The 24,188-nt window shown below is 32.0% G+C and overlaps 1 protein-coding gene across 1 annotated transcript in view; it reads right to left on the bottom strand.

Annotated features, from left to right (window-relative positions):
* Nucleotides 1-24,188, bottom strand: part of LOC115885111 (structural maintenance of chromosomes protein 3-like) — an 81,341-nt gene that overhangs the window by 54,012 nt on the left and 3,141 nt on the right. The window contains exons 3-4 of the mRNA XM_030903899.1: nt 21,860-21,999; nt 21,632-21,790 (exon numbers count right to left, since the gene is read on the bottom strand). Of these exons, the coding sequence (XP_030759759.1) occupies nt 21,632-21,790; nt 21,860-21,999 (299 nt within the window). The remainder of the gene's footprint in view (nt 1-21,631; nt 21,791-21,859; nt 22,000-24,188) is intronic.

Below are 24,188 nucleotides of genomic sequence, written 5' to 3'. Positions count from 1 at the left end.
TTTTTTACATACCGATATTAAATGTTCAAATTATGGCGCTAATGTTTCTTACTGTTTTAGGTATAGAAAAAAGGAAAGTCTGCAAAAGATCAGTGTGAATGTAGGTACTAAATCAACACAAAGCTTAAAGACGAAAACTAAACGGTAAGATTAATTACTTGTTTTTTATTTGCCATATTAATTTTGACATTTTTAAAATCAGTTTCACGAAAAAACGCTACATTGGCGACATAGATACGGATGATTTTTCTACACCGAGAAAGGCTAAGAGGAATTGGAACATTGCAAAAGGAGCATATCTTAAACAAAGAAGGCAATTAGCGAATGTTCGAAGATGTAATCAAAGATTGAGACAAAAAGTCAAATGTATGACGTCATTGCTAAAATACTTGCAGCAAAATAATTTAATGTCAGAGAACGCCGAACAAGTTGTGCAGGTATGTATGCTTAATAATTTATAGATTATTACAATATAATTATATAATATTATTAATAATATTATTATATTATGACATATAATACTTATATGTCATAATATAATAATACACTGTGTCCGCGGATGGGGTCCCCAAAAGGGAAGTGAATTTTCAATATTCAAATTTTCATTCCAAAATTTGTATTAGGACTTTATGTTAGTTTATAAACAACTTTGGTTTATAATCGTTTTGATAAAAGTAATAAATAATGGTACAAAAAATGTAACAGTGACATTTATTGTCATACATTGGTAAAGTATGCGTGAAATGACCTAAAAAAGTATAAATTACAGAAAAATAGAATTTGGAATACTGAGTTGAAATTTTAGAATTAGTCTTTGGATAGGATTTAAAAATCTTTTTTTTATTTGTTACTTTGCTCCAAAACGAAAAAAGGTACTTTACTCTTGATGGAATTTTATGTTTTCTTGACCCCCCTGTATAATATTTTCAAATTTAAAGTACTCACAACCTAACCTAACCTAACTTTTTATGAAGGTCGAAAAATGGAATTTTTGGTCCATTATACTTATAGGTTACCCTATCCGTGGACAACAATATAAAACTAGAAAAGTTTTGCTATCGAACTATTTATTTCTATATTTATTTAAATTTTTTTTATTAAAGTGGGTAAAATGTGAAGTTTTGCAATAATGGGTGTGTGTTTCTTTAGGAGACAGTACCAGAATCCTCAAAGGAGATTTTCACCAGGCTTCTAATGGGACCATCAAAGCAAAAATATGAGCCAAAACTAAGAGCATTTGCAATGACTTTAAATTTTTATTCGCCCAAGGCATACATGTATGTGAGGCAAAAGTTCAATAGGTCTCTACCGCATCCTAATACAATCGCCAAATGGTATCGTTCCGTTGATGGTTCCCCTGGATTTTCGCAAGAGGCTCTAGTAGCAATAAAAATGAAAGTTGCTGATGCTAAGACCCAGATCATTTGTAATATGACATTGGACGAAATGTCAGTTCGTAAACAAATAGAATGGGATGGTCGAAAATTTTATGGTTATGTAGATGTGGGATCAAATTTGGACTCTGATACAGTTCCAGAAGCTAAGGAAGCTCTTGTGTTCATGTTAGTCGCACTGAATCAATCCTGGAAGATTCCTATAGGATATTTTTTATTAAATGGACTAAGTGGAGTTGAAAAGAGCAATCTTGTAAAGCAGGGATTAAGCTTCATACACGAGTCTGGAGTTATCGTAAGTTCTCTGACCTTTGATGCCTCAGCTTCCAATGTATCCATGGCCAAATCCTTAGGAGCTAACTTCGATGATCTACATAATTTAAAAACATATTTTCATCATCCTATTACTAACGATAAGGTTTTAATTTTTTTTGACGCATGTCATATGCTTAAGTTAATTAGGAATACAGTAGGTCATTATAAGATTTTAAAAAATAGTAGTGGTGACAATATTGAGTGGCGTTATTTAACATCTTTAGTGGACCTTCAACTTACTGAAGGACTACACGCTGGTAATAAATTAAAAAAAAGACATATAGAGTGGACCAGAGAAAAAATGAAGGTCAAAGTGGCTGCTCAAACCATGAGCAAAAGTGTAGCAGATGCTTTGACTTATTTAAACATGGACCTCAAACACCCAGATTTTCTAAATTCACAGGCTACCTCAGAATTTATAATAAACGTCAATGATGTTTTTGACATCTTCAATTCGAGACATAAATTTACTAAATACAAATACAAAGCGGCAATTTTCTCAGGAAACGAAGACTTGATCTTTAGTCGTTTGGAATCAATAAAAGTCTATATCTTGGGTTTAACATATGGGGGAAAATCTGTCTTAATGTCAGGACGAAAAACTGGCTTCCTTGGCTTCTTAATAAACATTGAATCCGTTACCCAATTATACCATATATATTTGAAATCCAATGACCCAAAATTACAATTTTTGTCGACTTATAAACTTTCGCAGGATCATTTGGAGATTTTTTTTAGTGCAATTAGGAGTAGGGGCGGACATAATAATAACCCTACCGCAAAACAATTCGAAAATTCGTATAAAAGGTTATTAGTTCATGTTGAGGTTAAGGGGGCAGATACTGGGAATGCAGTAGCTTTAGATATGACACAAGTTTTGCATTGCGGTTCACAAATAAAACTTGTTAATGATGACGAAGACGTTACAACTTTAAATAGTGACGAAGAGCTAGAGTTAGACTTCTTGAATTCCGATGCCTGGCACTTAACTACTTATAGTGTAGATATTATAAATTATATATCCGGTTTTGTAGGAAAAACAATATATTCTAAATTAAAATGCACTAAATGTGCAGCTTTGTTAAAACAACAAGAATCGTTTTCTTTATTGCAAAAAAGAAAACAATACGGTAATTTATTTGTAGCATCTAAATTTCTAACTGAAATTTGCCAGATTGCTGAAAAAACACTAAGGCAATGCCAAGACAAATTAAATATATTTGAAAAAAACAGCAAGAAAGCGGATCTTGTTTTAATTAATAATTGCCTTCGTGTTTTGCCAGCAAATATTTATAATTATTTCGGGGATCATCTAGATGATGAAGACTTAATATCAAGCCATTTTATAGATTTCATCAAACTGATTGTGAAAAAATTTTTTACTGTAAGAATTTATCATGAGACGGTAAAGAAACATGATGTGAATGTATCACATAGAGTTAGGAGTATACTCACTAAAACCATACTATTTAAAAATCAATAAATTACTTAATGTAACAAGTCAAATTTCCTCACTACGACCTCTCTGTGCTAGCTCATGAATTATCGCAAATAACTATTATTTTTGCATCAGATGTTTTTGGATTTATTTATCCTTTGCTTTGGTTATTGAAATTTTATAATTATCAGATAAAATTTCGTAGTTATATCGTTTATTTTTGATGTGGAACGCAGTGTGCATTTCGTTCATTTAATTGTGGGAATTTCTGAGTTAAGTTCGTTCATTGACCGGATATGGAATATGGCTGTGGAAAATATTCTAGAATATCGTTTTTTATTTATGCCTTTTTGTGAGTTGGACTAGTCGAGATATATAGTTCTCTATCTATATCCTGGAGGGAGATTTCCGGTTGAAGTATGATTTTGTGAAGGAAATCCAATCCTTGCGTGACTTCTTGTGTACTGCCCGACTGAAGAATATCGTCGTGAAGAACTGGCTGCCGTTTCGTGAAGCAGTTTCCCTGTTTGTGATTAGCAGGTCTACATATATTACATTTTACATTTCATTATTTTTTTATATATATTATATACTGCATTTTCAAGCTGCAGAAGAGAGCTGTTCGATATTCACTGGGACTAAACAGCAGAATTGCCAGGATTTTTTTAAAAAATTAAAAATATTAAATCTTTCTTCTTTTTTTGTTTTCCTAATACGTAAGCATGTATCAGCTTCTCAAGAAAGGCCATCTCATACTTATCCACTCAGGAACGCGGAGCAAGATCTTTATCTGCCTACCCCACGCTCAGAGTTAGTTAAAAGTTTAGCATTATACAACTCGAAAAAAATGCAGAATCACCTGCCATTTGAAATCAAATCCGTAACATCATTTTCTTCATTTCGCAAAGCATTGAACTCTTATTTACTAGACAAGGCTTTCTACGCCGTAAATGAATTATATTTTGATAATCGAATTTGATCTTTTAAACACTGGTCTAATGTTTGCTATTGCTATATTTACCAATGACATCGAAATAAATTTATTTACAGGTTATTGATATTTACTATAAACTAACTAAATATTTTTGAATATTATTTTTATTTTTTTATTCTTTGACATTGTAAACATTTATAAATGTTTATTTTAAACAATAAGACTGACAATATTATTTGTATAATGTTTTGTATTATCTTTTGTTTGTTTGTTTGTGTACCTTGTTTGTTTATTTTGTTTGTTTAGTTTATCTTTGTCTACAAATTGTAAATTTTTTTGACAATAAAGGCATTATTTATTTATTTATTTATTAACTTTTTCATAGTTTAATAAATTGATTAAATATGTTTAGTAGTATTATTTACAGTCTAGTCTCATAGTTAAGATAGAGACACTTAAGTTCAAATAATTATAGTAGCATTTGAAGTTCATGGTAATTGCACTCACAGTTCGAGGTTAGTGTTGAAGTCTACTTAATAGTAACATCTTTTTTTGCCGAGTTCATAGAGTATAATCTCGTGGCGACCTTTTATTAAGATCTTTGAACCCCGACCACCCGGCTGTTACAATTAAAAAGCTAGTGGCCTCTATGCAACTCATCCCGATTAAGTAAACTTGTGTTTTATTGAACTTCAAATTAGAGAAAGGACGCGGCACTACAATAAGAAATAAAATACCTAATACAAATTTAAACTGCTGTTTTATTTATTTTTAAATCATTTGTATATTCTTTCAAGGTAGGTATTGCACAAATATGTAAAGGTAAACCACAGAAGGTGTTATATGGAGAAATCATAAATTGGGGTCAAGTAGGGTAAAACTGAGACACTTTTTGAACATTTCGCTTCTTTAAGCGTTTTATTTTTTTAAACAAAAGTTCTTTTCATAAAAGCTGTATGTCTCTTCTCTCATGTCTCCTTCTTGGCGATAAATGAGACATGTGTGGGTAAAAATAACCTAACCAAACCAAACACAATTTTTGTTTTACATTTCGTAATTGCATTTTGACGTGATTTTTTACCAAAATTAAAAAATTGCTAAAAGATATCCAAGTTATATTTTTACAATTTATTTGGACTGTCGCATTCTTCACCCAAATATTGTGAGTCTCATTTTTAACCCACTTGATGTATATTTTTTGTCCTTGATGCCAAAATGAGAATTTCATAAGCCAGTAAGTGCCTTTTATCAAATAATACCATTCATTATTAAGTTTTATGAAATAGATCATAAAAAGTTAAAAAATGAATGTACATACAAGCAGTTTCCTTCTGAGCCAGCATGGTTTGGAAACTACATGAGTTGCCAAATAATTTATAAAGTTTAATAAAAATATCGCGAACTTAAACTGCTTAAAAGCCTTTTTATTAGCCAAAAATATAGACAACAACTCCAACGAATTAATAAGAAGCTTCCTTTCATTCGTGCCGATATCTCAGAATATGCTGAATTGCTGTCTTTGGGTAGCCGTTGCTTACACAAAGTACGATAAAAGCCAATTTCTTAATCTTTATTCTTTTTATACACTTTCAGTTTTGCATGTCGACTTAAATTGTCTAATTTTTAATAATTAATTTAAATACGTAAGCACGCCCCTGACCCGTGTTTACATTTTGAGCCTCCCGCTTCGCCCCGCCTATCATCGGTTATTGTTTATGCGCAGACAAAACAGACCAATACAATCGGTATAGGAATGCTGCGTCTATTGGGTTAGAGGTCGTTGGGTCCAGTAGACTAATAATAATCACCCAGTGGCGTGTTCTTGATCGATTTAGTTTTCGGTATTTTCGCTAGCAGCTAATTTGTTTATAACGTTTTTCCGATTTTCTCGAAAACTACGTATACTAACAAGATCAAAATTTCAGGGATTATAGGGTCCAGTAGACTAATAATACCCACCCAGTGGCGTGTTCTTGATCGATTTAGCTTTCGGTATTTTCGCTAGCAGCTAATTTGTTTATAACGTTTTTCCGATTTTCTCGAAAACTACGTATACTAACAAGATCAAAATTTCGTGGATTATAGGGGTCCACTAGACTAATCATAATCACCCAGTGGCGGTTCTTGACGATTTAGTTTTCGGTATTTTCGTTAGCAGCTAATTTGTTTATACTGTTTTTCCGGATTTTCCCGAAACGGCGTATACTAACAAGATCAAAATTTCAGGGATTATAGAGGCCCACTAGACTAATAATAATCACCCAGTGGCGTGTTCTTTGATCGATTTAGTTTTCTCGGTATTTTCGTTAGCAGCTAATTTTGTTTATGCGCTGTTTTTCCGATTTTCTCGAAAACGGCGTATACTACCAAGATCGTAAATTTCAGGGATTATAGAGGCCCACTAGACTAATAATAACCCCCAGTGGCGTGTTCTGGTCGATTTAGTTTACGGTATTTTCATCAGCAGCTAATTTGTTTATACTGTTTTTCCGATTTTCAAACTACGTATACTAACAAGATCAAAATTTTCAGGAATTATAGGGGTCCACTAGGACTAATAATAATCACCCAGTGGCGTGTTCTCCTTGATCGATTTAGTTTCGGTATTTTCGTTAGCAGCTAATTTGTTTATACCGTTCGATTTTCTCGAAAAACGGCGTATACTAACAAGATCAAAATTTCAGGGATTATAGAGTCTAATTAGACTAATAAATAATCACCCAGTGGCGTGTTCTTGATCGATTTAGTTTTCGGTATTTTCGTTAGCAGCTAATTTTGTTATACCGTTTTTCCGATTTTCTCGAAAACGGCGCATACTAATTCATATCCACGTAGCTGGGTACGTCACCGCCTTGACGTCACTGCTACCTCAGCAGTAGAAGCTCATATAAATATAAGTTACATTTATATTTTTCTCATCTTTTGTTAGTACTGTTCAACCAAACATATTAATAAACTGATCGTCTCTGTGTTGTTTTTTAAAAAAGTAATTGTCCTGGTCACGAAAGAAAACTGGCGTCGGTAGGATTTGCTGTCATCTAACAAAATCGTAGTTGCGCCCGTAACGCGGGATTAAATTGGTAAAACCCAAAAAACGGACGGATCGAGACAGTGAAAAGCAAGAAACAGCCCAAAGACACCGTTGAACAGAGGACAAGCATCGAAAAGTCCAACACCTGGCAGAGGACAAGCATCGCCGAAACCAGCTTAGAATAAGGACCCGGTCGAGGACAAACATAGCCAACACCAGTTGTAGGTTAAGAAGAAACGAAAACGAAGCAACGAAAACGAAAATCACCCGAAACGAAATCATCACCCGAAAAACGAAATCATCAACGAAAATCATCCCCGAAAACATCGCACTCACGAACATCGTAGCTAGACTACCCTGTACATCTCTACTGTAAGTCGTATTTTTCTATTCTGCTTATTAATATCGTATTTTGCATTTTACTTTTATTTTTATTTTTAAAACTATTTTCGTATTTGCTTTTCTCATATATCCATTTTCCATTTTATTTTTAATTTTTATTCGTAAAAAACGATTTGATTAAGTTTATTTTATGTCCGATTCATAGTGAAATCGAGGAAATAACTAATAAATTTAGGCTTCAAAATTTAAGTTCTAGACATTTTGAAAGATAGTTTTGAACAAAGTCTCAGATATAGAACTATTTCATTCAATTATTAACTCTGAACTAGAAAATATTTTAGATCAAGTAATGGCTACTTCAAATCAATCTCAAAATCAATCTCAAAATTCATCTCAAATTAATTATTCATTTTTAAGATTATATATTGATATACAATTCCAGTGTATGAATCCACATACTTTTAAATATTTGATACGTGTCAAAGCTAATAACAAACTTTATAGAGAAGGAAACGATGGACATAACAATTTTATAATGCGTGCAATAATCGGAAGATTATCAGGCAGAGCATTGAGTTAATTACTCACGTATTCATGAATTAAATTCATGGGATCAAATTAAAAACTTAAATCTTAGCTTTGGTGACCAACGAAATCTAGATTGTCTTGTTCAAGATTTGATTATCCTAAAACCTAATCGTAACGAAATCTATATAATTTTGGAATGAGGTGTCAAGACGCACGTTCCTTAGTATTTTCAAAATTAAATATGTTAAGTCTAAACCCAGCTGAACACACTATAAAATAGCAAATTATGAAGAAATCAGGCATTGAAAACTTTTATTAGAGGCTTAAGTGGTCAATTGCAAATAATACTCGGTTAAGAGACCCAAAAACTTTAGAAAAAGCTATGAGTTTGTTGAGAAGAAGAAAAATTTTCTTTTTATAGCCAAAATAAACAAAATTGCAAATAACAATCAAACTTTTCAACTGAATCAAAGATTTTACACTCAGATAACTTTCAGTAAACCAATTCACTCTAAAATAATAATTCCAATCTCTTTCCCAAAATTACAGAATAATAATCCTTTTCAGAATAACTTTTCTTGAATAATCCTTTTCAGAGTAATCCATTTCAACAAAAATAGTCAAAAACCTTTGGCTTTTCACCTTATAATAACCACTCAACAAAATTTATTTAGACCTAATAATCAATCATTTAATAACAGACCTGAATTTAATCAATTTCCAATGAGATCAAATGTGGCTTCCAAGACCAACTTTTCAACCTTTTAGACAAATGAATTATCCTCAAAGGAGTAATTTCCAACAAAAATTTTAATCAAAATCCAAACCATTTTTTAAATCTAGTCAAGAAAAAAATCAAAATATACAAAAACCAGAACCCATGGAAGTATCATCCGGTAGAAATGGAAAGTTATGCATCCCAAGCAAAATTTATTATTTTCAAAACATTAACCCAGTGACCCAGAATGATTATCCTAATGAAACCTTGATTGTCTCCCTAACATTATTGCGAAGAATATCCAGACTATGCTGACCAAGAATATTATAATTATTATTGTAACAATGAAAATGCAAGTTCTAATAATTATATCTCGACGACATATGACACACAAGAATATAATGAACAATTGAATAATGAACAATTTAATAATGAGTGTTTGTTTCCCAATAATAACACAGACACAGATAATGTAAATTTTCCTTTGACTCCACCTATGAAGGAAATAACTTAATTAATATTAATGCACTTAATAGAAAAAATCTACCTCATATTTTTATTCCGGAACTTAATGCTAATTTCTTAATAGATACAGGTAGTTCAAAAAGTTTAATTTCTCCTAAATTAGTAAAACAATTTTATCCGAATTCTATATTTTTTGAAGATTTTCAAATTCAATCAGCTCATATGATATCCTATCATAATGAAGTTATTGTCATACCTATTTTTAATATTTTTAATGAAAATCAAAAACACAAATTTTATGTTTTTAAATTTAGTGACAAATATGATGGTATTATTGGTACAAATCTATTAGAGCAAATTAAAGCTATAATTGATATGAACCGTAAATTATTGATAACACCCCGTATAAAAATACCTATTATTTATGAATGTGACGATAGTACATATAATATAACAATTAATCCAAGATCGAAACAAATCGTTAAAATTCCCGTTAATATTGAAAAAGGTACAGTATTATTAAATTACACAAATTTTGGAAAATCTGTGGAAACACCAGAAGCAATTGTCAACGTAGAAAATTATTTTGCTTTAACAACAGTAACCAACAGCAACATAGTTCCTATCGAAATAACTTTTAACGAGCCTATGGAATGTGAAATATTGAATATCCAAGAAATAAACTGCTTAGAAAAAATGGAAATTGATGAACCACTATCCAATAATCAAGATAACATTTTAAAATCAAATTTAAAACAGTTACGCCTAGAACATTGTAACCAAGAAGAAAAAAAAGCAATTAGAGAACTTTGCTTTGAATACAGAGATATATTTTATTGTGAAAAAATACCCTTAACTTTTACGAACCAAATCCAGCACAAAATAAATCTAAAAAATGAAACACCAATATATACGAAGACATACAGATATCCAGAAGTCCATAAAGAAGAAGTACGTAACCAAATCAATAAAATGATGGATCAAGGTATTATTCAAGATTCTATATCACCATGGTCCAGCCCAATTTGGATAGTCCCGAAAAAACTGGACGCATCAGGAAAAAGAAAATGGCGATTAGTAGTGGACTACAGAAAATTAAATGAAGAAACAATAGATGACAAATATCCGCTACCTAATATATCTGATATATTAGACAAGTTAGGACGCAGCCAATATTTTACAACATTGGACTTAGCAAATGGATTTCACCAGATAGAAATGTGTTCCGAAGATATATGTAAAACGGCGTTTTCAACCGAAAATGGGCATTATGAATTTAAAAGAATGCCCTTTGGACTCAAAAATGCGCCCTCGACGTTTCAAAGAGTTATGGATAACGTCTTGAGAGGAATACAAAACGAAGAATGCCTAGTTTACCTAGATGACATCGTAATATTTAGTACATCATTACAAGAACACCTAGAAAGACTAAGAAAAGTGTTTGAACGATTAAGAAAAGCCAATTTCAAAGTACAGTTAGATAAAAGCGAATTTTTACGTAAAGAAGTAAATTATTTAGGACATGTCATAACGTCTCAAGGAGTAAAACCCAACCCTGACAAGATAGAAGCAATTAAAAAATTTCCAATACCTACTACACCTAAAGAAATAAAAAGTTTTCTCGGATTAGTGGGATATTATCGAAAATTTATTCAAAACTTTGCTAAAATTACGAAACCCTTAACAAAATGCCTAAAGAAAAATTCGAAGATTATTCATAATCAAGAATTTATTTCAGCTTTTAATACTTGTAAAAATTTATTAATTAACGCACCTATTTTACAATATCCAGATTTCAAAAAACCATTTATATTAACAACAGACGCTTCAAATGTTGCCTTAGGAGCAGTCTTATCTCAAGGACAAATAGGTTCTGATAAACCAATAGCTTTCGCTTCAAGGACATTAAATGAGACAGAAACACGGTATAGTACAATTGAAAAAGAATTACTTGCGATTGTATGGGCATGTAAATATTTCCGACCATATTTATTTGGACGAAAATTCACAATTTACACTGACCACCGACCATTGATATGGCTATTTAACTTGAAAGAACCAAATAGTAAACTAGTAAGATGGCGCTTAAAATTAGAAGAATTTGACTACGATATAATGTACAAAAAAGGAAAAATAAATACCAATGCAGACGCACTTTCAAGAATTCAAATAAATGCTCTAGAAAATGAATCGATGATAAATCACCCTGGAGACACAGAAGAACAAGGATTCGACCCTATTGATTATCTAAGAGACCTAGCAGAAAATGTTGACCGTGAAGAACAACCCTCAACAAGCCAAAAGAACACAGATAAAACTAAAGAAAAAGAAAAGATAAAAATTCTCCAAGATATACAAATTAGATCACCAAGAACTAGGAAAGAAGTTCAGAAAAAAGAGTTACAACAAAAAGAAGAACAAGAGCAAAAACATGAAGATATACAAGAAAAAGAACAAGAGGATTTAACTACACAACATTCTAACGTCATGGAAACTACCAATGATGGAATTTCAATATTGGAAGAGATTATAAACAACAAAACAAATCAAATATTAGTTTTTCCACATCTTCATAATAAATTAATTGTTAATCAAGAAAACTATCAACATCATAAAATAATTAATGTCAAAATTCCCAAAACTAATAACTATAATTTAATATTTGAATTTTTAAGGGATTATACAGTGGAAAGTAAAACTTATCACATGTATTTTCATTTAGATGAATTTTATAAACAATTTAATAAAGTTTATCTTGAACGCTTTTCAGAGAATCAAAATTACTACGTTGTACTTGGGTTAATAAATACAGTAATAGATAAAGAAGAACAAATTTTACTAATCAAAAATCATCATGAAGGGAAAACAAATCATAGGGGCATAAGTGAAACTCTCGAATATTTAAAAAGAAATTATTTTTGGATAGGCATGAAAAAAGAAATTACAAATTATATTAATTGTTGCGACATCTGTCAACGCGCAAAATATTGTAGGAAAAAACCTTATTCACCTTTAATGTTAACTGAAACAGCTTCTAAGCCTTTTCAAAATGTTCATATTGACGTATTCTATTATAATTCAAAAATGTATTTAACTCTAGTTGACGCATTTTCAAAATATGCACAAGCAATTGAAATACCTGGAAAAAATGCAATAAACATCGCAAATGCCTTAATTAAATATATTGCTTTTGCGGGAATACCAGAAAAAATAATTTTAGACAATGGGGCAGAATTTAAGAACGAAACTGTCAAAGAACTTTTAAATTTACATAAAATTAAAGTACATTTTACCACCCCCTTACATCACGAATCAAACAGTGTAGTTGAAAGATTTCACTCCACAATTATAGAACACCTAAGATTACTGAAAGAAAGTTTCCCTACTGAAACTGAAGGATTGATGGATTATGCTATTATTGCCTATAATAATACAATACATAGCTCAACAAAATATACACCATTTGAACTAACTTTTGGTCATACGAACTCAAGAGAGCCAAATGAGATATTTAATCTAAAAGAATATTTTACAGATTATACCCAAAATCATAAACAAAAACTAGAAAAAGTTTATGAAAAAGTAAAGGAAGATCTAAATAAACAAAAAGAGAAAGTTGTTTCTAAACACAATGTAAAAGGAAACACAAATGATGAATTTAAATTAGGACAGACGGTATATAAATTAAACCCTTTAAAAAGGAATAAATCAAAAAATAAATTCTTGGGACCATATACTATAACAAAAATGTTAGAAAGGAATCGAGTGGAAATAACTCGGAAAAAAGATCCGAATAAAAAAGAAATACTACATATTCAAGAATTGAGGAAACCACCTGTTGTTTCAGATTCGCCACCACCTATGGAGAACCAAAATACCACCGAATGAATGATAACCCAGGAATACTACCCTTAAAATTAGGCAACGCCCAAAATAAAATCGACACTTGGAAATTTATACAAGTATTTGATATAACTAATTTAATTCAACAATTTAATGAAATTCAAAATCAATATTTTAGAATAAAAATTGCTTTGCAATAATGTCATGCTTCAAAACATAAATATAATTTCTAACTCTTATAATTTAGCAAAATTTTGCTGCAAACTAAAATAGTCATTCAAATGAACAAAATAATCCTTTATATGGTGCTAATAATAATAGATATAAACGTGGTTTAATTGATGGACTGGGATCAATAATCAAATCACGTAACTGGTAACTTAGATCAGTATGATGCTGAAAAATATAATAAAGCCATTGAAAATCTTTTCATAATCAATTAAAAATAAAACTATTATTAAAAAATCAAATATCAATGTTTGATAAATCAATTGAAAATTTCCAAAATAATATTAAAAATCTATCTAATAATCAAATAATAATTAAACATCGTATTGATATGTTAGAAACAATTCTTTATAATACTGAAGCATATTTTCTTGATACATATCAATATTTATTATTACAAATTACTCTTTCACAAATAATCAATGAATATCAGATTATTTATGATATATTAGAAAAAATCGAAACTGCCATAAGTTTTGCTAAGATAAACGTATTTCACAATTCTATTGTTCAGAGTGACGAATTGTTCAAAGAAATAAATTCTGTTTCACAGTATTTAAAGAACTCTAAACTACCTTTTAAACCTGAACTTATAAATTTAATACTTTTTGAAAAAACTATAAATATTAAAAGTTATAGTGATGCAAATAAAATAATTTTTATTTTAGAAATACCTATTGTGGAAAATGATAGTTATAATCTATATCATCTTTACCCATTTCCTGTAAAAAATAATAATTCCCTAAATGTATTAATACCTAATGCAAAATACTTAATATTTAATGAACAGAATTACGCGTTTCTGGACAATAAATGTGAAGAAGTGACTCCAAGTGAATTTATTTGCAAAGACTCTAATATAGTTAAAATATCTCAAAATAATCCATGTGAAATTGAACTTTTAAAATATAATAAATTTATTTCTAATTGTCATTTAACACCTGTTGAAATTTTGGAAAATAAAGTTCAAAAAATTGAACAAAATAAATGGATAGTTATATGTCCTAAACAAACTATTGCAATTCAGTATTGTCAAAGTAATAGTGAAAATATACCTTTATTAGGAAGTTACATTATTGAATTAAATTCTGATTGCGAAATAAAAATCAATGATGTAATGATTAAAAATTTAGGTGATACGAAATTTAATTATAAAAATATTCAATTGCCAAAATTAAATTTTACAAAGATGTCAGAAAAATCTATAAATAAATTAAAACCATTAAATCTAGATTCTATTGATTTAAATAATATTATCCTATTAGAAATATCATAGAAAATGATTTAGGAATCGATTAAACCATTTATTTTTGAAACTAGTATTAATATTTGGGTTATTATAATGTATGTTTTATTTATATTTGTTTTACTTATATATTGTATAAATGTCGGGATATTTAACAAATTTAAAAGAAGAATTTTAGAAGAAAAAGAAGAAGCCTCAATTCAGGAAAATCCTGCACCGAACCCCAGAATTTTCAATTTGTGAGGGAGGAATTATATCCACGTAGCTGGGTACGTCACCCTGCCTTTGACGTCACTGTTACCTCAGCAGTAGAAGCCTATAAATATAAGTTACATTTGTTTTCTCATCTTTTGTGCAGCCTGTTCAACCAAACATATTATTAATAAACTGATCAAGTCTCTGTGTTGTTTTTAAAAGTAATTGTCCCGGTCACGAAAGAGGTCCATTAAAGATCAATTTCAGATTATGTTCACTAGACTGGTCAATGTTTTCAGTGCAGCTTGTCGATTAGCTGGTTAGCTTCTGATTTTCGAAAATTGGCGTATACTGGTCAGCATCAGCCCTCAAGGATAGAATCATCAGACCACGTTCGTTTCAGTGTAGCTTGACGTTTAGTTTTCGAGCTGTCAGCAGCACGAGCGAGGCTGTTTTTCCGATTTTCTCGGCTCGTGAGTATTAATAACAATTTCAGGGATATAGGCTCACCAGAGCCAATACCCAGTGTAGCTTTGATGGTAGCTGTCAGCAGCTATTCAGCTTATAGCCAGTTTTTTCTCTGATTTTCTGCAGCTAGATCGTACCTCAGGGATGGGTTCACCAATACATCAATTAGTGGTGTGTTCTGGATCGATTCAGTTTATGGTATTTTCGTCGCTGTTAATTTATAACGTTTTTCCGATTTTCTCGAAAACTACGGCTATCAAGATCAAAACTTCAGGGATTATAGAGACCCACTAGGTTATTAATAACCGTTTTTTTCGATTTTCGAAAATCGGAAAACGTTATAAAACAAATTGGCTGCTGACGTAAATACCGAAAAACTAAATCGATCAAGACGCAGCCACTGGGGGATTATTATTAGTCTAGTGGGCCTCTATAATCCCTGAAATTTTGACTTATTAGTATACGCTGTTTTCGAGAAAAATCGGAAAAACGGTATAAACAAATTGGCTGTTGACGAAAAATACCGAAAACTAAATCGATCAAGAACACGCCACTGGATGATTAGTATTAGTCTGATGGGCCTCTATAACCCTGAAATTTTGATCTTGTTAGTATACGCCGTTTCGAGAAAAATCGGAAAACGGTATAAACAAATTGCTGCTGACGAAAATAAATACCGAAAACTAAATCGATCAAGAACACGCCACTGGGTGATTATTACATATCTAGTGAACTTATAATCCCTGAAATTTTGATCTTGTTAGTTTACGTAGTTTCGAGAAAATCGGAAAACGTTATAAACAAATTGGCTGCTGACGAAAATACCGGTGGAAAACTAAATCGATCAAGAACACGCCACTGGGAGATTATTATTAGTCTGATGGGCCTCTATAATCCCTGAAATTTTGATCTTGTTAGCATACGCCGTTTTGGAGAAAATCGGAAAAAACGGTATAAACAAATTAGCTGCTAACGAAAATACCGAAAACTAAATCGATCAAGAACACGCCACTGCGATTATTAGCTAGTCTAGTGGACCCCTATAATCCCTGAAATTTTGATCTTGTTAGTACGTAGTTTTCGAGAAAATCGAAAAACGTTATAAACAAAATTGGTTGCTGACGAAAATATCGAAAACTAAATCGATCAAGAACACGCCATCACTGGGAGATTATTATTAGTCTGATGGGCCTCTATAATCCCTGAAATTTTGATCTTGTTATGGTTAATGCCGTTTTCGAGAAAATCGGAAAAACGGTATAAACAAATTAGCTGCTAACGAAAATACCGAAAACTAAATCGGATCAAGAACACGCCACTGCGATTATTATTAGTCTAGTGGACCCCTATAATCCCTGAAATTTGATCTTGTTAGTATACGTAGTTTTCGAGAAAATCGGAAAACGTTATAAACAAATTGGCTGCCGGACGAAATATCGAAAACTAAATCGATCAAGAACACGCCACTGGGAGATTATTATTAGCTCCTTGATGGGCCTCTATAATCCCTGAAATTGATCTTGTTAGTATACGCCGCTTCGAGAAAATCGGAAAACGGTATAAACAAATTAGCTGCTAACGAAAATACCGAAAACTAAATCGATCAAGAACACGCCACTGGGTGATTATTATTAGTCTAGTGGACCCCTATAATCCCTGAAATTTTGATCTTGTTAGTATACGCAGTTTTCGAGAAAATCGGAAAAACGTTATAAACAAATTGGCTGCTGACGAAAATATCGAAACTAAATCGATCAAGAACACGCCACTGGGAGATTATTATTAGTCTGATGGGCCCTATAACTCCCTGAAATTTTGATCTTGTTAGTATACGCCGTTTTCGAGAAAAATCGAAAACGGTATAAACAAATTAGCTGCTAACGAAAATACCGAAAACTAAATCGATCAAGAACACGCCACTGGTGATTATTATTAGTTTAGTGGACCCCTATAACCCTGAAATTCTTTATCTTAGTATACGTAGTTTTCGAGAAAATCGGAAAAGCGTTATAAACAAATTGGCTGTTGACGAAAATACCGAAACTAAATCAGATCAAGAACACGCCACTGGGAGATTATTATTAGTCTGATGGGCCCCTATAATCCCTGAAATTTTGATCTTGTTAGTATACGCAGTTTTCGGAGAAAAACCGGAAAAACGGTAGCAAACAAATTAGTTGCTAACGAAAACAATACGGGAAAAACTAAAATCGATCATAACACGCCACTGGGTGATTATTATTAGTCTAGTGGACCCTATAATCCCTTGAAATTTTGATCTTTGTTAGTATACGTAGTTTTCGAGAAAATCGGAAAACGTTATAAACAAATTGGCTGCTGACGAAAATACCGAAAACTAAATCGATCGGGTTAACACGCCACTGGGAGATTATTATTAGTCTGATGGGCCTCTATAACTCTGAAATTTTGATTCAGTTAGTATACGCCGTTTCGAGAAAATCGGAAAAACGGTATAAACAAATTAGTTGCCAACGAAAATATCGAAAAACTAAATCGATCAAGAACACGCCACTGCGGGATTATTATTAGTCTGTCTCATATAATCCCTGAAATTTTATCTTGTTAGTATAATGGAAGTTTTCGAGAAAATTGAAAACGTTATAAACAAATTGGTCGCTGACGAAAATAGCCGGAAAACTAAATCGATCGGCACCGACGCCACGGGAGATTATTATTAGTCTGATGGGCCTCTATAATCTCTGAAATTTTGATCTCAGTTAGTATACGCCGTTTTCGAGAAAATCGGAAAACGGTATAAACAAATTAGTTGCTAACGAAAATACCGAAACTAAATCGATCAAGAACACGCCACTGCGATTATTATTAGTCTAGTGGACCCCCTATAATCCCTGGAAATTTTGATCTTGTTAGTATACGTAGTTTTCGAGAAAATCGGAAAACGTTATAAACAAATTGGCTGCTGACGAAAGTGAAAACCAAATGATCAAGAACACGCCACTGGGAGATTATTATTAGTCTGATGGGCCTCTATAATCCCTGAAATTTTGATCTTGTTAGTATACGCCGTTTTCGAGAAAATCGGAAAACGGTATAAACAAATTAGCTGCTAACGAAAATACCGAAAAACTAAATCGATCAAGAACACGCCACTGGGTGATTATTATTAGTTTAAGTGGACCCCTATAATCCCTGAAATTTTGATCTTGTTAGTATACGTAGTTTTCGAGAAAAATCGGAAAGCGTTATAAACAAATTGGCTGCTGACGAAAATACCGAAAACTAAATCGTGGATCAAGAACACGCCACTGGGAGATTATTATTAGTCTGATGGGCCCTATAATCCCTGAAATTTGATCTTGTTAGTATACGCAGTTTTCGGTGTGCAAACGGAAAACGGTATAAACAAATTAGCTGCTAACGAAAATACCGAAAACTAAATCGATCAAGAACACGCCACTGGGTGATTATTATTATCTAGTGGACCCTTGTCCCCTGAAATTTTGATCTTGTTAGTATACGTAGTTTTCGAGAAAATCGGAAAACGTTATAAACAAATTGGCTGCTGACGAAAATACCGAAAACTAAATCGATCAAGAACACGCCACTGGGAGATTATTATTAGTCTGATGGGCCTCTATAATCCCTGAAATTTTGCAGTTAGTATACGCCGTTTTCGAGAAAATCGGAAAAACGGTATAAACAAATTAGCTGTTAACGAAAATATCGCTGAAAAACTAAATCGATCAAGAACACGTGCCACTGGGTGATTATTATTAGTCTAGTGGACCCCTATAATCCCTGAAATTTTGATCTTGTTATATACGTAGTTTTCGGAGAAAATCGGAAAAAACGTTATAAACAACAAATTGGTTGCTGACGAAATATCGAAAACTAAATCGATCAAGAACACGCCACTGGGAGATTATTATTATCTTGATGGGCCTCTATAATCCCTGAAATTTTGATCTTGTTAGTATACGCCGTTTTCGAGTAGGGAAAAAAACAAATTAGCTGCTAACGAAAATACCGAAAACTAAATCGGATCAAGAACACGCCACTGGGTGATTATTATTATTAGTCTAGTGGACCCCTTATAATCCTGAAATTGATCTTGTTAGTATACGTAGTTTTCGAGAAATCGAAAACGTTATAAACAAATTGGTTGCTGACGAAAATATCGAAAACTAAATCGATCAAGAACACGCCACTGGGAGATTACATAGTCTGATGGGCCTCTATAATCCCTGAAATTTTGATCTTGTTAGTATACGTTTCGAGAAAATCGGAAAACGGTATAAACAGTCTAGCTGCTAACGAAAATACCGAAAACTAAATCGATCAAGAACACGCCACTGGGTGATTATTATTAGTCTAGTGGACCCCTTATAATCCCTGAAATTTGATCTTGTTAGTATACGTAGTTCTTCGAGAAAATCGGAAAAACGTTATAAACAAATTGGTTGCTGACGAAAATATCGAAAACTAAATCGATCAAGAACACGCCACTGGGAGATTATTATTAGTCTGGATGGGCCTCTATAACTCTTCTTAAAAATTTTATCTTGTTAGTATACGCCGTTTTCGAGAAAATCAAAACGTATAAACAAATTAGTTGCTAACGAAATACCGGAAACTAAATCGGATCAAGAACACGCCACTGGGTGGATTTATTATTATTAGTCTTAGTGAACCCCCTTATAACTCCCTAAAATTTTGATCTTGTTAGTATGTCGCAGCTTCGAGAAAATCGGAAAAACGTTATAATCAAATTGGCTGCTGACGAAAATATCGAAAACTAAATCGATCAAGAACACGCCACTGGGAGATTATTATTAGTCTGATGGGCCTCTATAATCCCTGAAATTTTGGATCTTGTTAGTATACGCCGTTTTCGAGAAAATCGGAAAACGGTATAAACAAATTAGTTGCTACAAAAATGTCTAAATCGATCAAGACGCCGTCGGTGATTATTATTAGTCTAGTGGACCCCCTATAATCCCTGAAAGTTCTTGATCTTGTTAGTATACGTAGTTTTCGAGAAAATCGGAAAAACGTTATAAACAAATTGGCTGCTGACGAAAATATCGAAAACTAAATCGATCAAGAACACGCCACGGAATATTAGTCTGATGCCTCTATAATCCCTGAAATTTTTGATCTTGTTAGTATACGCCGTTTTCGAGAAAATCGGAAAAACGGTATAAACAAATTAGCTGCTAACGAAAATACCGAAAACTAAATCGATCTATAACACGAAACTGTGTGCTTGTAGTTAGTAGTGATATAAATCATGACCTTTTTTTTGTTGTTTCTGTCGATATGATAGTAACCAATTGTGTGTTGATAAAGGTAGTAGTACTAGTACTATCATAAATGAATTAGTTTTTTTATTTTTTTTAATTTTGGTTACATTAGTATAATGTATACATATTTATAAAATTCTGCCAATTAGGCGTGTCAATTTGAAATGGTATTTACCAATCCGATATGCGAGTCGGTAATAATATATTAACATAATGAAGCATACTTCGTTTTAGTACTATTTAAATATTAATAAAATTCTCCTGCAAGAAATTGTATGATTATTTCATATTAAGTTAAGTCGCCCGACGCCACTGGCCCTTCGGCTATGTTCGGCAAATCGGCCGCTATCTTTTGGCTGCTAAGTTCACATCAGTTTGAAAATTCTTAAAATATGTAAAAAAAGAAAATAAAATATACGTGTTTAAGTGTTTTTTCGGAAACTTGACCGTTTTTTAAATAAAAAATATTATAATATTCCACCCCCCTTTTTACCCCCTTAGGGGATGAATTGAAAAAAAAAATCCTTTCTTATCCCACGTAAACATCATAAAAGGAACCCCTGTGCAAAATTTCAGCTTTCTAGGGTCAAGGGTTTGGTGTAGGCGTTGATGAGTCAGTGATGAATCAGTCAGGACTTAGAGATTTATATATACAGATTATCAGATATTTTTTCATATAATAAAATAATATATAAAAAAAGTGTCGCGGCCTCGTTCTCGGCCGAGAATTCTTTTTCTCTCGGTCTCGGCCGAGACTAAAAATCCAGGTTCGGTCGGACCTTAGTCGACACATTGCTTCTATGCGGTATTGCCGGATTTTGCATCAACATTTCAAACCGCACAAGTAGACGTTTAGGAAAAATGTTGCATCTAGGGTTGGAACTTCATTTTTCACTATTTGTTACTCATTTTACTACAGCTGTAATATATTATATCTAGTTTAGATATATTATCATCATTTAAATAGTATACATGAAAGTTTTTAAAACAGTTGTGTATATTTTTCTATACACATTTTCCTACAAACGTAAAAACCCGGCAACACTGTACGCCGCTTTTGATTTTGTCTCTCTGTCTGCCAACCGGCCATTTATATTATTCTCCGTCACATGCATTAAAATCCAGACCACATAAATTGGATTATCAGCAGGGTATAGTTCATATTGTATACAATTTATAAACTGTTTGTGTCAATACGAACCTTTCCTTGTTTCACAATGTAGTACGGATTAGAACTTGAAAAACCTGCAGATTCTAAAAGATTCATCACTTCACTTCTTGGCACAACTTTTTTGTTTAAGAAATACTGGTCTTTTTTAGCACCAATCACCCGACGAAGATATATTTCCTCATGTTCAATCTAAGAAATTATATGTAATCCACAATTAATGACAACAACAATCTAATTTATTAAATATTTTATACTTACTGGAACTCTAGCATCAGAATTGTCAAAAATTATTTCAACATAAGCAGTCACAATTCTCGGCCCAGTTCCTTCATGTAATAGAGACTGGCGTTGTTCAGGCTTCAGATGTGAATATTCATCACTTAACACAAACTGAATAGCTTAAATAATAGTAAAAGTTAGATAAGTAAATTTGTTCACTAAACGTAAAATGTAGTTATAACTATTGGTTATTGCATTTAAGAGTTTAAGGTACAAATCTGTTTTTACAAATTTCTCAAAATAAAACACTAATTCACCACAATACACCAAAACACATAACTTTTGCACTGGACGCGCGTTTTCCCTAACCATATTAACATCAGCAGGTGATTAAAACTAAACTAATATCTACAAAATAAGCGGTTATATAGGCGGGCAGTTGGCACCGGCCAAGCGTGGCGCAACTAGCCAAGCGAGTCAGAACCAACTGAGCGTAACAATTACTTACTGAGCCTAGAGCAATACCTAGTAATAGGATTTCCATAAAGGCTTTTGGAAATTCCGGACAAGTGAATTCAGGAATCCGGACAAAAAAAATCCGGACGTTGCAAAAAAGAAACAAGAAATTTGTTTATAAACTTTTATAGGACGCAAATAATAGCCCCGCAATCAGCAAAATATAAACCAAAAAAACATTCACTTTCCAAGAGCGAAAAATTTTGCGCCAAAGTATAGAAATGGGTACTGTCGAACAAGTGTCGTTAAGTAGAGTTGTAGCATCGTAGAAACTAAAATATTGAACAAAGTAACTGAGAAATTAATTCAACTGTAACTGGTAAAATATTTTACCAAGTTAAATTGTTTTTGCCGGACCGCCCGGACACTTTAAAAATCCGGGTAAATTCGGACGTATGGAAACCCTAAATAGGAACTGAGAACTAGAAGAAACTGGACCATTATCTCTGTTCATATATTTTTACATTTATTAATTTTGATGCTTTCATATGCATCTAATTGCCTGAAATCTGAGACTTGTTCAATTCGTTTTAAATTATTAATATATATACAATGATTTCTATCGACAATATGTTGAGCAACGTAAGATTTATCTGATCTGCCATATCTTAACTTATTCATATCGTCGGTGAAATGTGATAAACTGCTAACTGCATTATTCCTAATTTTACAGGAGAGCAAAAAAAAACAGTACAAAAAAATATGTACACATGTAGGAAATATTTTCATGTGTTAATATGATAGAGATAAGAATTTTATTTGCTGGGGAACAATAAAATCAATATTTGGTGTTACATCATTTTTTTCAGACACAATAAGGAGATAGCAGATATTCGCCTTGCAGAAATAAGAAATAAAAATATACTTCTGGAGATAGCAACCTTTATTGTTTGAAATTTTGAAAATGGAATTGAATATTACCCAAACAGATTTAGAAATAATCAATTAAATTTAAAAAATATGATATTCATAACCATATATTTCGAATATCGTCGCGTCGGTCTAGAAGCAAAACATAGTCCAAAAACGAATAAATTTTTAATGCATTTTTAAAGAACTGAAGTAGCAGCATTTTGGACTTAATGAATATGAAAATAATTTAAAAATTAAACTTATAATTCTTAGAAAATATGGTAGAATCCTTCCATGCTTATCCTAATTTTTATACAACGGTAGCAGACCGAGCTTGGAAAACATGTAGTGCATGATCTTATTAAATTTTTATTACTTTTCTCCTTATTTTTTTAATTTTTGTAAAAATTATGTATCATTTACGTGGAAAAACATTGTAAAAAATAAAACTGATTAGGTATTAAGGAAATTCTTGTACAAGTAAGTAATGTTATTTAAACTATTTATAGCACGTCGATGAATTGCTCGTATATAGAGAATTTTGTTTATCCCCTTACCCTTTACGGATACCCCATATTTACAGAACGGATCAACGCAGGGTCGGACTGGCCATATTATATATATAACTACGAGCCCTAACAACTATATGTTGGGACAAGATCATATTTTGGAATTATTGCCCTGGTTTTTCAAAATAACTGAAAAATATATGTTTAATTTTTTAAATATAAACATAGCCATATATCCTAAACAACTTGACAATATTTTTATGAATTTGTAAATCAATCCATATTTACAGTAGCGGATTTTATTCATAAAAGGACAAATTTGCTGACAACTAAATGTAGGGACAAGTATTTTTAAATACTTAATGTCATCGTAGCTATAAACATCATCTTTGCTATAAACGTCACAAATGTCGCAAACTGTTTACTTCAGCATTGACAGCTTGTAAGTGACTCGATGCTTTGAGTAGTGAGATTTACTGTAAGTAATTTTA

This window comes from Sitophilus oryzae, unplaced genomic scaffold (genome assembly GCF_002938485.1).
Source record: "Sitophilus oryzae breed Bouriz unplaced genomic scaffold, Soryzae_2.0 scaffold_374_pilon_pilon, whole genome shotgun sequence".
NCBI lineage: Eukaryota > Metazoa > Arthropoda > Insecta > Coleoptera > Curculionidae > Sitophilus > Sitophilus oryzae.
This window is presented reverse-complemented; position numbering and strand designations above follow the sequence as displayed.